At 42.4% G+C, this 12592-nt stretch overlaps 1 protein-coding gene across 1 annotated transcript in view; it reads right to left on the bottom strand.

The window, feature by feature from the left end:
- JAM3 (junctional adhesion molecule 3) overlaps positions 1 to 12592 on the bottom strand; it is a 335977-nt gene that overhangs the window by 54577 nt on the left and 268808 nt on the right. The window contains exons 7-8 of the mRNA XM_069224453.1: positions 3517 to 3646; positions 2381 to 2435 (exon numbers count right to left, since the gene is read on the bottom strand). Of these exons, the coding sequence (XP_069080554.1) occupies positions 2381 to 2435; positions 3517 to 3646 (185 nt within the window). The remainder of the gene's footprint in view (positions 1 to 2380; positions 2436 to 3516; positions 3647 to 12592) is intronic.

Raw genomic sequence — 12592 nt, forward strand, 5'->3', positions numbered from 1 at the left:
CATTTAGAAAGTGTTAAAGCCTTTTCTTATTTAGGTGTTGTTTTTGATAATCAAATACAAACAAAGAAGGGCTAATATGTTGGGAGTGTATAGAGAAACGTTGGTCCTGTGAATGGTACTCCCATCATAATACAAAAAAAAAAAAAAAAAAGTACACGGTTCCAGCCAATAGAATCTGTACAAATATATACAGTAAGCAATAGAGTCTGTGAGTCTGCTCTTATTAGAACAAGAGCCCTCACTCACCAAATGGTGACATGCTTCATCATTGGGCTTTTGCTCCTCGTCAGGCCGGCACTGCAATGCCTGATGGGCACCCCAAAAGGGGGCTCTTTGCCAGAGATCTTTTGAGTGTAAAGAATGCAGGTAGCGGAATGCTCGTATGTGGGATTGGAATATGGATGTGTGAAAAATAAAAATGGCTAGAGGTCTGGAAATATCATATTTAATCAACCCAGACCCCTGTCATGATTAAAAACAAGGTGTGGGTAAGGATTAGAAGTAATGTCTAATCCACCCTCAAAAACAAAAAACTATCAGTCCCTGAATTGGGGGAATGTGGAGAACTAGAGTACAAAACTAACTATACTTCTATCATAGAGGTCAACATGTTTCTCGCAAAAAATGTCTGTTAAGATCGGTGCGACTCGTCAGGACCAAAAAAAAAAAAAAAGCTTACCTAATCCACATGTTATAACCCAATACGGGATTTCTTCGTACCACAAAAACCCTCCTTGTATTAAAGGATGGGCCCCATCGGGATAACAATAAGCATCAGTGGTCCAGGCTGGTATAGTCAACTCGCTTGTGAGGCCACCGGGTGGATCACCTACCCCTGCTCCGCGGCCCGGAAAGTTGTTTTTGATAATAAAATCTTTTGGAATTAACTCGTAAGCTTAAAATGAAGGTCCTTTGTATACACTTTTTCATGCGTATTTAATTTTGCACACAAACTGGGTAAGAAGTACATCCAGCATATGTTGATGATCAATCTAAATGTATTTTTGTTGGCCCACAGAGCTGTCCACACCTGTTCTGTAATTAATTGCTTGGGATTCTTTTATCTTTTAGACAGAACCCACCTCTTGCCTCTCATGCTATAGATCTCCACTTGGTGTAATACCTGTACTACCCTCAATACGCTGATCATTAAAGATTGGTTACTAATGGAGGACCAAGGCAAGATGGTCAACTTACATTAAGTCACACTGCTCTCAATTGAATAAATCAGAAATGTTTGACTTTACAGAGAACATCAAAAGGAAGGATAAACTGTTGGCTAAAACGGTTTTCTTTCTACAGAGAACTTAAGGTAGATATTCTTGTGAGTTGTCTAGACCGTCCGTTAAGTCATATTATGGTGAAGAGCTCTTATTATGGAACCTTTTCTTTTTAATGTAAGTGAATCCTGGAACCGTTATTTGTTAATTTACTTTAAGATGGGACTTAATGAGTGTTATTTGCATTTCCTATGGGTATCCGGGCACAAGGCACTATTGACCTTTGCCCTTGCAACAATGAACCCTTGTAATGCACCATGCACTTTGTTTTCTGTAAATTGTACACACTCCCTCACAAGAAATTCCCTGTACCAATTCTCACAAATGTTAACTTTGCACAATGTAGGCTAGCACTTCTTTATTTACAGATGCTTACGTGTCCTTTAGTATGCTTTTCTGTTAGTCGATAATGGTCTGCGGCTATTGAAATTCGGAAAACTTTTGACACGTAAAACTGCGATGAGACAAATATTTTTATTAAGTGTTTTATTGCTTTTATGTTTTTTTTTTAACTGGATAACGATGAACTGAATTGACAATCTCCTTGGAATCAGGAATAACTAAGTGGACCCAGTTTTACAGTGTGGAATTCTGCATAGATTGCCTTGTTCGGTGCAGATTAATGATCATATTTACCACCTGAAGAGATGGTAAATAAGAGCATGGTGGGGTGGGGGTGGTTGGCGGGTCGGTGGGGTGCTGAGGGGCTAAGTTACGGGAAAAGGAAAATGGTGCCCCTTGCCAAAAAATGTTCATGCATGGACTGGGACAGAGGTTTGCCTGCTGCTGATTGCGATTTTAGAGATCAGTAAAATTGGATCTGGTATTCTTGCACCAGGAATGACTGGCAAGTCATGATCACGCAGAGCTGTATGTGACCTGGTGAAGCTGTTCCATCTGTCCTCTATAAGAGCCTAATCACTTAATTGAACACTCTGGTTTGGCTGTAATAATTCTGAATTTTCTATAAATGTGCCATGTGGAATTTTCTCTAATATGAATTACAAGTGCCTTTGGGAATAGTAGCTCAAAAAATCATTTAAACATCATTTCACTTTCCGTTGAGATGTGTAAAAATATTAAGTGCGCACTACCCTCACCTCGTCGTCTGTCCGTAGATAATTTACACTGTCTGGTTTTGACGATGTCTTGTAACTGCAGCAAGGAAAAAAAAACAACCCCATTTCAAAATGTATTTGATATAAAAAGTAACCCTCAAAAGATCAGCAAAATTTTGAGTGACAGCATATCATAAATTATGGTTAAGCTTATTCTTAGTTTTTCTAGGCAGTAGGAGTTTGGCTGGTGTGACTTGCAGATCCATATGCGTTACAGAACAATAAAACCAAAGCACAAGTCACACAGAAAGCCAAACGGTATTACCCAAAAGAAAAATGCCAAACAAATGTGAAAGTTTCAAACATGACATTAGACCGCCTACTAAAGAACATTCATCACTTTACACTTATGGGTACGCTCCTTTACTGATTTGATAAATTTAAGTGCCATTTGCAATCACTTTTTCTACACTCCTTTGAGTTTGTTTTAAAGTGGTTGAATTTTGTTTTTGTCACATAAGGATTAATGATGTAATTTCTACTAATCTGAACATTTATTCCATGTGGCCAAATAACTCATGTAATTTGGAACAACTATTAAACCACATGTCCATACATTTATTACTATTGTGCAAAGGTCAAATTAGAGTTTGTTCCCACACTACAGCAAAACAAAAACTCTTTTTACTGCCTCACAGAGTACAATTAACAATTACCTTACACAGGGAAACAACTTTCCTAATTGGGAAAAGACCTCTTTTGTGTGATTTTATCTTGCTTCACAAGTTTAACCCCTTACATCCTGGTTTTGGTTAATTGACTTTTGTTAAAAACAAATACACTTGGAAAAATGTCGTAGTATAAACCATATAGATAGATCTACTATGCTTTTTATTACAATTTTTGAGGAAGGGGTGGGGCATCGGAACTCCCATTAGACTTCGTCTTTCATAAATCATGCCCCCCACCTCACACTTAACAATTGTATTACATAGCATACAACACTCTGCACATCTGTGTGTGAATAAGGGCTCAAGGATCGTAATAAAAGTTACTTTTAAAAATCTGATCGTAAAATTTCAAATAGATGCTGCTGCTTTGTCTTGAGGTGGGACTGCCTACAAATTGTGGAGGTGGAATGTTAGAGGTGTGATTTCATTCCGAGCAGCAATACTTACTTTTTCGAGTTTGGTTTGTTGTTAGATAAGTAACCTTTTCGGTATGCACAACACATTGCCAATGTGATCAGTGCCAGGATCAACAAGACAACTATGACACCACCCACAATTGCTGCAATGTTCAGGTCATCTGTAAAGAACAGCAAGACACATTAGCACAAATAAAGGTATTGTTAGTGATAATTGTAGATCGGATTCATTCTCTTCAGGGGTATTAGAGTTAAACACAGTAAATTCAAACGTTATGTTGGGCCAAGAATTGCAATAGTACTATGATAAACCTGGAGACCACATCATGTTTATATTAATAACAATCAGATAATGGGACATGTTGGGGAGCACTGAAAGCAATACTCTGTTTCAGTGGCCATATCAGAAATATGAGTGTTCACCAATCCAGAAATTACAATTCTCCCCTCTCATCTCAAGTGTGATCTTGGTTTGACAGCCTAACCATCACCTGGCAATCAAGTCGTCTCCGTTTTACGTCTCTGAGATTTAGATTCTCACTTGCATTCACTGCTTGTGCAACCACCTTCAAGTAATCACATGAAACTTAAAGTGTTGTCCACCAGTGTAGCTGCACCTTTAAATGATTGATCTTCTCTATTAAGAGCTAGAGTATACATTTTGTTGTGGGAAAGAATAAGACTGCCATCATCAGCATTCGAATGGAAGCATAGCTATTTGTCCTCGGACAATAAAACAGACATCATATTTGTTCTGCACGCTGTTGTAAGTCTGGAAAGCGAAGTCTTTGTAGCCTTGGCATTCATTCATCACACAGATCTAATCTGGGCCCACACTACTAGAAATACTTTTGGTTTAATGGATCAGACTCGCTGTGTAGCTTCAGTCTGAAAGAAAAAAATAGCATTCCTGTGGTCCTGGTATTTATTCAATGTAGTAATCTTCATTGATGTCATAAACACTTGAATAAAACCCTGCTGCCCGTGCAGACCCGGTCGTTAAACAAAGAATTTATTAAAAATATCCAGTACTTCTATTAGGGATTCCATTCTTTCGTGAATACAAATGTTTTGGAATGAAATGTTTAACTTTTTAGTGTTAAATCGTGTAAAGTAGAACTTCCTCCAACATTGTGTGCATGAAAGTAAAATGTAACCCAATGAGCTTACATTAAGTGAAGACAAAAATAAAGCCCGTCCCTTTAAGGATCTGGGAGGCACCCCACCCGACAACGGCTTGTACCAGCAGTTAGCTGCCATAGCCAGTTTACAAGATACCCTCAGTTCACTTATCTCAGTAATAGCTGGGAAGTAGGATGGGTTGTTGATGACTTCAATTAAAATTCCCATGCTACAGAACCAGGACTACAGGCGCATAACCTTTTATTCTGCATCACAGTATCTTCATTAATAGGCATAAACGCTTGACCAGAGTAGTAAGCTTAAAAAAAACATACATGTTGTGGCAGTTAGGTCAAAGAAGTAACTTTGCTATAAAGAACTTATGCAACTGTTCCATAATTACTACTTTAATTAGAAAATGTTTCTAATGATTTCTTGACCAACTTTAGCATCAGCATGAGTATCGCTACCTAAACAGTACTGTCTTGTTAAATTATGCACGAACGTCCATGTTGCCACTTTGCAGATGTTGGCAATCTCACATGCCTAAGCCAGGCTGTGGTTGTAGCTTTACGTCTTGTGGAGTGGGGTTTTGTTTTCCTGGAGGAGGCTCACTGATGTGAATACTACTAAGATATGACAGATGTTGTAACGTGGATTTATGCATAGGTTCAAAGGGAGAGCTCATTAGTGTGGATAATACCAAATTCAACTCACGTGGAGGTGACAATCTTTACTGGAAGAAAACCTTTAAGGACTTCAAAGAAGTCTTTGACTACTGGATTCTTAATTCTTAAAGAATCATTTATTTTGTGGTGATAGCCTTTAAGTTGTAATAACACTAACGTAACATCTACTGATGAAATTTGTAACTTAGATTTTTCCATGATAAATCAAGTATGGCAGAATTACTTTTTCCTGGACAGAAACTGGATCATGACCAGTACTTTGACACCAGATGCAAAATCTTTTCCTCTTTAGGAGTAAAGGGATCCAATGGAGGGACGTTTTAAAACACTCCTGCAGTCTTGCTGGAGATGTACATGCCCGTAGTCTGCTTTCAGAAGCTATGTAGCCAAATTCAAAGATTGAAGGGCACCTGTTGTATTTGGCCCTGAAGTCTGGTCAAAAGATCCAGTCTAGATAGTAATTCTTTGTCATATCAGGGACATTTGTAGAAGGTCCAGGTACTACCACTGTCTCAGCTAATCTGGCACTATTATAATCATTGTTGTTTTGAATTTACTTAGTTTTAGTATCACTGTTGATATGTTATTGGTGGAAAGGAGCAGTCACATGGAGCCGGGCACTGCCCACCAGTCTGGGTTCCAATACTCTGGATGCAAAGTTTTGGCATTATTTGTACCCTTGAGGAACAGGGTCAAGGCTGATATGCATATTGCTGGGTGCAAACTGAAATGGCAGGTGGGGAAAAAACTATGGATTGGGAGGTGGCCAGAGCGACTGAAAGTGGCTAATATTAATTCAAGCATTCTATCCATCACCTTGTTTTTTTGCACTAGTGGGTCTGCAGTACTTATTGTGCAATCCACTTAAGAAATGGCTCAGAACAGGTCTCAGGTCTGCTACTGCAGAATAACTGCAGTTTTAAACTGCCAATTAAACTTGGAAAAACTCCCTGCCTTTTTAGGTCCAGCACGCAAGTGCTTTGACCTGTTGTAAGTATTGTGAGCTTTTAACCACGCCAAAGCCATGCCCATCACTTTCACCCGTTCGTGGGTTAGCCTTTAAAAAAAGATCTCTTGCTGTCATAGGTAAATGCTTTAAGCTTGTCCCACCTTGAGGCTGTTGTTGTCACATCTTGCAGACTGCCCTGTTACATAGATTATTGCACGATTGCTGATATACTTCAGCGTGGGCGAACTATTTCTACTGTTTCTCTCCTTCGTGCTGCATAGCAGCCATGGCACTCACAGGGTGAACAGGCACAACAGCTTGAACTCCACTGGCGGTATTGGAGCTCTGGTTTATTGTGGTCCCCAATCCTTTGCAACTACTGTACATGGAGAACTAATTATCATTTCATGGAAATACATCCTTTTTTTCAATCAATGAATTACAATACATTCTTTGCAATCCATTTAGAGCTTTGTTGTGCCATTCATTTATTTTGGGCGTGATTTGGAACACAACACACAAAAAATCCAATACCAGTTTATAAAAATAGGTTGTATTTCATAGGAATTTAGATAGTAGAATAAAAAAGATCCATCAGAGGGTCTGGAGATATAAATAGCAATAACAAGTCAAAGACGTTTCAGTCAACTGCGAACAAGCCTTGGCAAAGACAAAGAACTGGACACTCAAACTTTCTTAAAGAACTGCTTAGGTAAGTGTCAATGCGGTCGGTAAGAAGTACTTGGGGCGACTAAATCCTGCAGGGAACTGGTCAGAGGGAATAGCAAGGTCATCCAGGACAGTTACCTTCACAGCTTCTCCCTGAGCAGGTCACAGCAGGCACAGTCCCTCTCTTTGCTAGCCACCAGGTGCTGTCCTCATCGGTGCAGCCTCTCTTTGCTGGTCCGTTAGTGCAGAAGGGCAGTCTTTTTTCCAATTTGGCTGAGATCTGAAGGCCAGGTGCCCTATTTACCTTCATAAAATACCCTCAGGGTAGAACAGTTGGTAGCCAATGGGCCAACCAGGGTCCCTCACTTCCTGGGAAGTGTAGCATCTTGCTTTCCCAGGATTCAACATTCTGCCTGCTCTTAGACAGCTCCCCAGAGGTGTGGCTACATGCCCCCGGTTTGGCAACTGGCTTCTCCTCTACTGTCCCGAGTGCCAGCCTATCTGCCTAAACAAAAGAGAGCCCTTCTCCCAAGTGTTACCCATTTGCCCTTCAAAAGGTGGCTTCTCCTTTAAAGGTTGCCTTTTGGGCTAACACCCATGTTGCTTTCTGCAGGAGGGAGGCAACACCTCTCCCCCACGCATGCCGCTATTGTGTTCTTAACTGGGAGTCATTAACTAGTCTCCCCAGGAGGACAGTAAGCTGTCTGCAAGACAAGCCAGTGTACAACAGTAAACGGACATTGGAAGCCTTGGAAAGCTAAAGTGGCAACTTCTAAAATTGCACTTTGCCTACCAGTGACATTACATTTGACCTAATCATCACACTTCAATGCACTGATTCTTTTAATACCAAACAGTACCAACCTTAGAAGTCCCATTCAGAAGCAAGCAGGGCTGGGCTGTCAACCTGTAACTCGGTTCTTGAAAATGGGCTACTAACCTTTCGACAGTAAAATAACAATTAAGGGTTTTACTGCTGGAACATGTAAAAGTAAATGTTCTACTTTTAATATACTTCACCCTAATAGTGGTGACCTACATACATTAAAATAAAAAGGGAAGTTTGGGCTTTGCCAATACTTTAAATGGCAAAGTCGAGTTAAGAGTTTCAACCTGCCCTTCAGGTCTGCAGTGGCAGACTGACAGCCATGTTTTACCTTGGCCCACTCATGTTGGCACAAGTAGTGCTGCAGTCCCATAGAAACACTAACTTCCAGGCCTTGGGTACACCTGGTATCATATACTAGAGGCTTACAAGTAAGTTAGGCTAAGCAAATTGGGGATAAGCCAATCAAACATGCACCATTTTAAGGGTCAGAGCACATGCACTAAGTCCTGTTTAGTGGGGCTCAGTGCATTTTAGAGCTGTTACACCAATACCTCGTAGTCAAAATGGGAGCAATAATTCAGGGTAAACCTGCTAAAATCCTGTGTTCTTACAAATACTGTGATACTGAACTCTCCCACTGGATAACATTGGGTTGCCTCATGGGGAGCAAGTAGGACTTTTGTGTTTGGTGTCCTAAGAAATTGTAATTTAAAATCCTCTTTAATGGTAAAGTCGGATATTAAGTTAGAATTATGGAAATGCCACTTACAGAAAGTCTGCATTTCCCTACTGTATTTGGTGCCTGTACAACAAGTTATTTACCTTTGGTAACGCCTTATCTGGTAGAGACAGGATCTAGCCGCAGATTCCTTACCTCAGAATTCTTCCCCAAGTGCCAGAATGGATCTGGAAATTTTTCCCAGCACTACCTCTGCGTGTTGGAACAGGGTGTTGTGCAACTCCCTAGCCCCATTGTCCACCAGATGTGACGTTGGCAGAGTCCATATAATCCTCTCTGATGTGCTGACGTTAGTTTCTTAGGTGACTGTTTTCCACGCCAACAAACCTGAGCCACTAGGAAACTGCCTATGGAAATAGTGTGCCAAAAGAGACATCTCCGGGTCAATTAATTACAAACTCCTTAATGGCAAGAAAGGGAGCTGGGTAACGCTGTCGGCATCCTCTACGAAGGAAGAGACGGTGCAGTCACCTATCGTAGGCACCACCTTGGAACATGGATGTAATGTACTGTGTCCTGACTTACCACACCAGGTGTCCAAACTAGGGCCCTGGAAGGGAGTACCCTTAGCCTTGGAAATCTGCATGCAGAGCGGGGAGGTTAGGAAGGTTAGTGAGGAATCTACGGCTAGATCCTGTCTCTGCCAGATAAGGAGTTAACAAAGGTGAGTAACTTGTTTTTCTAATAGAGACATCTAGCTGCAGATTCCTTAACTTCGATACTACAGCAATACCACCTTGTAGACAACAAACTTTTCGAGGACCGAATAGGCAAAATGCCCATCACAACAGACCCGACTTACCAGACAGTAATGTTAGGGAAACGTGTGCAGGGAGCCCAAGTTCCCACCCAGCAGATATCGAGGACGAGAACGCCACCCTCTAATGCAGTGGTTGCAGTTTTGGCTCTGCCTCTAGGGGGTTGCTTCTTGGCCAATGGGTAGCAGATTTTAATGCAAGTCACAAATGACCCTACTAAAAGCCAGTGACTAGAACAAGCCAGTCTAGAAAAAAAGAAAAAAGGCCAGGTACTTTAAGGTATTAAGGTGAGAAAGGATGTACCCCCACACCGTAAGAACTGTGGGAAGGATCCTATGGAAAGGCATTGAAAAGCATGTGAGAGCACTGCATATGGCAGTGGGACAAAAACGGGTTGAAAGACAGACAATATGAACATAAAAACTACTTGCTACCAAGGTGGGAAGAACCCATGTTTGGCCAGAACTTGGGGGCCCAGTTAACAGACAACGCCAATGAACTATAGCTCTGTGTCATAAAACCACTGTGTAAAAGCTCTGTAAAAGCACAGATAAAGGATGAAACCCAAAAACTCATCTGTTATGGAGACCGCACCAAACAATGCTTTAATAGAACATTTTTTTAAAACTTGGTTTATTGGCTTTTTCAAAAACATTATTTCTCATAATCAATATTCATACAGTGTGATATCAGTTTCATACACAGAAGCAGTATTACTAGCTCCCGGGTGGCATTGCAGTGGGTCCATGCCCGTGGCATGCAATTGCATTAATTCAGGATCCATCATAACACATATAGACCCACAGGTCATAACTTGCAGGATTCATATCAGAGAACAAGGATACATCAATGTGCCATCTTAACAAATCAGAACTCTAAACAAAACTCTAAACATAGCGCCTGTCGGGTCTTGTCCTTAAAGGAGCTCTTATGGTAGTTCATGTTGGGGAGGGAGGAGAGGGGAGGAGAGGAGAGTTCAGGGGGGATGGTACCAGTATGGGGAACCATCGCTTAAGGCAGTGTAGTCTCTAGTATTAGAGGATGTCCACTCTAGCTGATTGTGATGAGTCTGCAAAGACCATGCACATGGCTAACACACATGACTGCAACGCGTCACCGGTGGGCACCATTCAACTGTCACCGCCACCGGTCATGTAAGTGTGCACCTAGAGGGTTTCTGCTGGTGTGTCCCTCTCTCAGGGTCTCGTCTACTCAGGGGTCAGGCTTAGGTCTCTCAAGGGTGCCCGCACCATAGCTTCTGTCTCTCAGTCCTTATCCTGCTCCTGTGACTCCCATACCTCAGACAGGCAATGGGGCACATATCCCCGTGCATCCTCCCTTTTCAATGAGTGTAGCTCCACCTGTGCCCACTTCGTCACATCTCGCCACCATTCCTCTAGTGTCGGGCCCACAGACTATTTCCAGGCCATGGCTATCCGGCGTCTGGCTAACACCAATGCCAGATCCAGGAATCTGTTGCCAATCTTCTTAGGAGTTGGTCTATGGAACAATCCCAACAAACAGAGAGGGGCCAGTTGTGAACTGTTGGGTTAAAGTGTCCCCCAGTACTCCCAGGACCTTAAGCCAGAACTGCTGTACACCAGGGCAATCCCACTTTATGTAGTCTGGGTCTGGAGCATTGCATCTTGGGCAGCCCCTGGGTTCACCTCCGTATATTGTTCTGAGCCTGTGTGGCATTAGGTACGTCCTGTGGATGTAGTTGTATTGGAGATATTTAAAGTGCAAGTTCTGGGAAAACCTGTGGGGCAAGCCAGAACTCTTCGCCACTCGGAATCTGTCAGCTCCTTACCCAGGATCACCTCCCATCTGGATCTCAACGCCTGCAGTGACTTTAGAGTCAGTTTGTTTAGGGCTCTATAAATCCAAGTGACTAAGTGAAAACCGTCGCCCACTTACAGTAGGAGCTGCAGCACTCTATACACATCAGGTTCTGCATTCACCATGTTCCACAGGCCCCGTATGACTCGTGTCAATGTGCTGTAGGTAATTAACTGCCCAACCGGCAAGCCGGTCTCGGCAGTGAGGGCCTCAAATGAGTCTGAGCCACCATTAGGAGAGCACCCAGGTACAGGATGGAAACCCTTGAGTCGAGCATTCTAACTAGTAGCAGGTCACCAGGAGCCTTCCCAGGTGTTACACCTAGGTCTGGGAGATTTCGGCCTGCCAGCCACCTTGCAATCACCTGTAGCTGGGCTGCCAGATAGAATAATTCAAAATCTGGCAACCCCAGCCAAACCTCGCCTGTGGGACGACAAAGTGTGGACAGGGACGTCTGCTGCCTACCGCAATCCCAAAGTAATTCCCTAAGGAGGGCATCAAGGGAATACCTGAACCAGCGTACTTAAATGGACACTGCGAGATTAATAAAAAAAATATATAACAATGATGAGGGCTCTGGGTTCGGGGGAATCTCGCAGATTTATGGCTCCCTCGTACTGAACGCTTCACCACCTCTCCAGCTTGAAGGGGCCCGATGGGAAGATTGGATTGGCCCCCTAGATGAGGACTGACGGGATGCACTGATGGCACCGCATGTCCTCACAATCCCAGCCAGGCTGCATATGGTGCAAATGTACTTCTTACACTGTGCCTTTCTGACCGGGCTCAGACCGAACTCTCAATGCAACAGATGATCTCACTCACTGGCAGACTTGTTCCACATAGCATGGTCCTGCAGCAAGATCCAAAGATATTGGACATACATCCTAAGTGAACTCTCCACTCTGCTGAATCTTACCTTGGCTCCTTTCCCAAAGTGGCCCTTCTTGGGGTAATGGAGGACATTTGGAGCTCCCATGCGACCCGCACACTTGTGAGTAGGGCCCTACTTATTGCAAAAAGAGACATTGTTAGGTACCGGGCGTCCAAGACCACTCCCTCGTTGCAACAATGGAGGAGGGAGATGGATTGGTTGCTCAAATGGAACGGCCCGTCTACCAGGAAAGGGGATGTGAGGACAAATACCATAAGGTCTGGGAGGCATGGCTGTGTCCTTCCTGAACATTAACACTCTATTCAAACCAAAGCACATTTTTATACTTTTTTAGAGCTGCATTTGCGTATTTTTTTGACGCAAAAGCGGCGCAAATGTGCAAAATACAATCGTATTTTGTAAGTTCGCGCCGTTTTTGCATTAAAAAAGCGGCTCAAACGCGGCGCTAAAAAAGTATAAATATGGGCCCAAGTGCTAAATGGACCTGTTAACCTATGCCTCTGTACATAAATGTGATACTGTGATAATGAAATGTGTCTTCTTCCCTGCAACATGTTGTTACATATATAAATCAATAAACGTTGGTTATCAAAAAAATAATAATAATTATAAATAAAC

Source organism: Pleurodeles waltl, chromosome 3_1 (assembly GCF_031143425.1).
Source record: "Pleurodeles waltl isolate 20211129_DDA chromosome 3_1, aPleWal1.hap1.20221129, whole genome shotgun sequence".
NCBI classification, from domain to species: Eukaryota; Metazoa; Chordata; class Amphibia; order Caudata; family Salamandridae; genus Pleurodeles; species Pleurodeles waltl.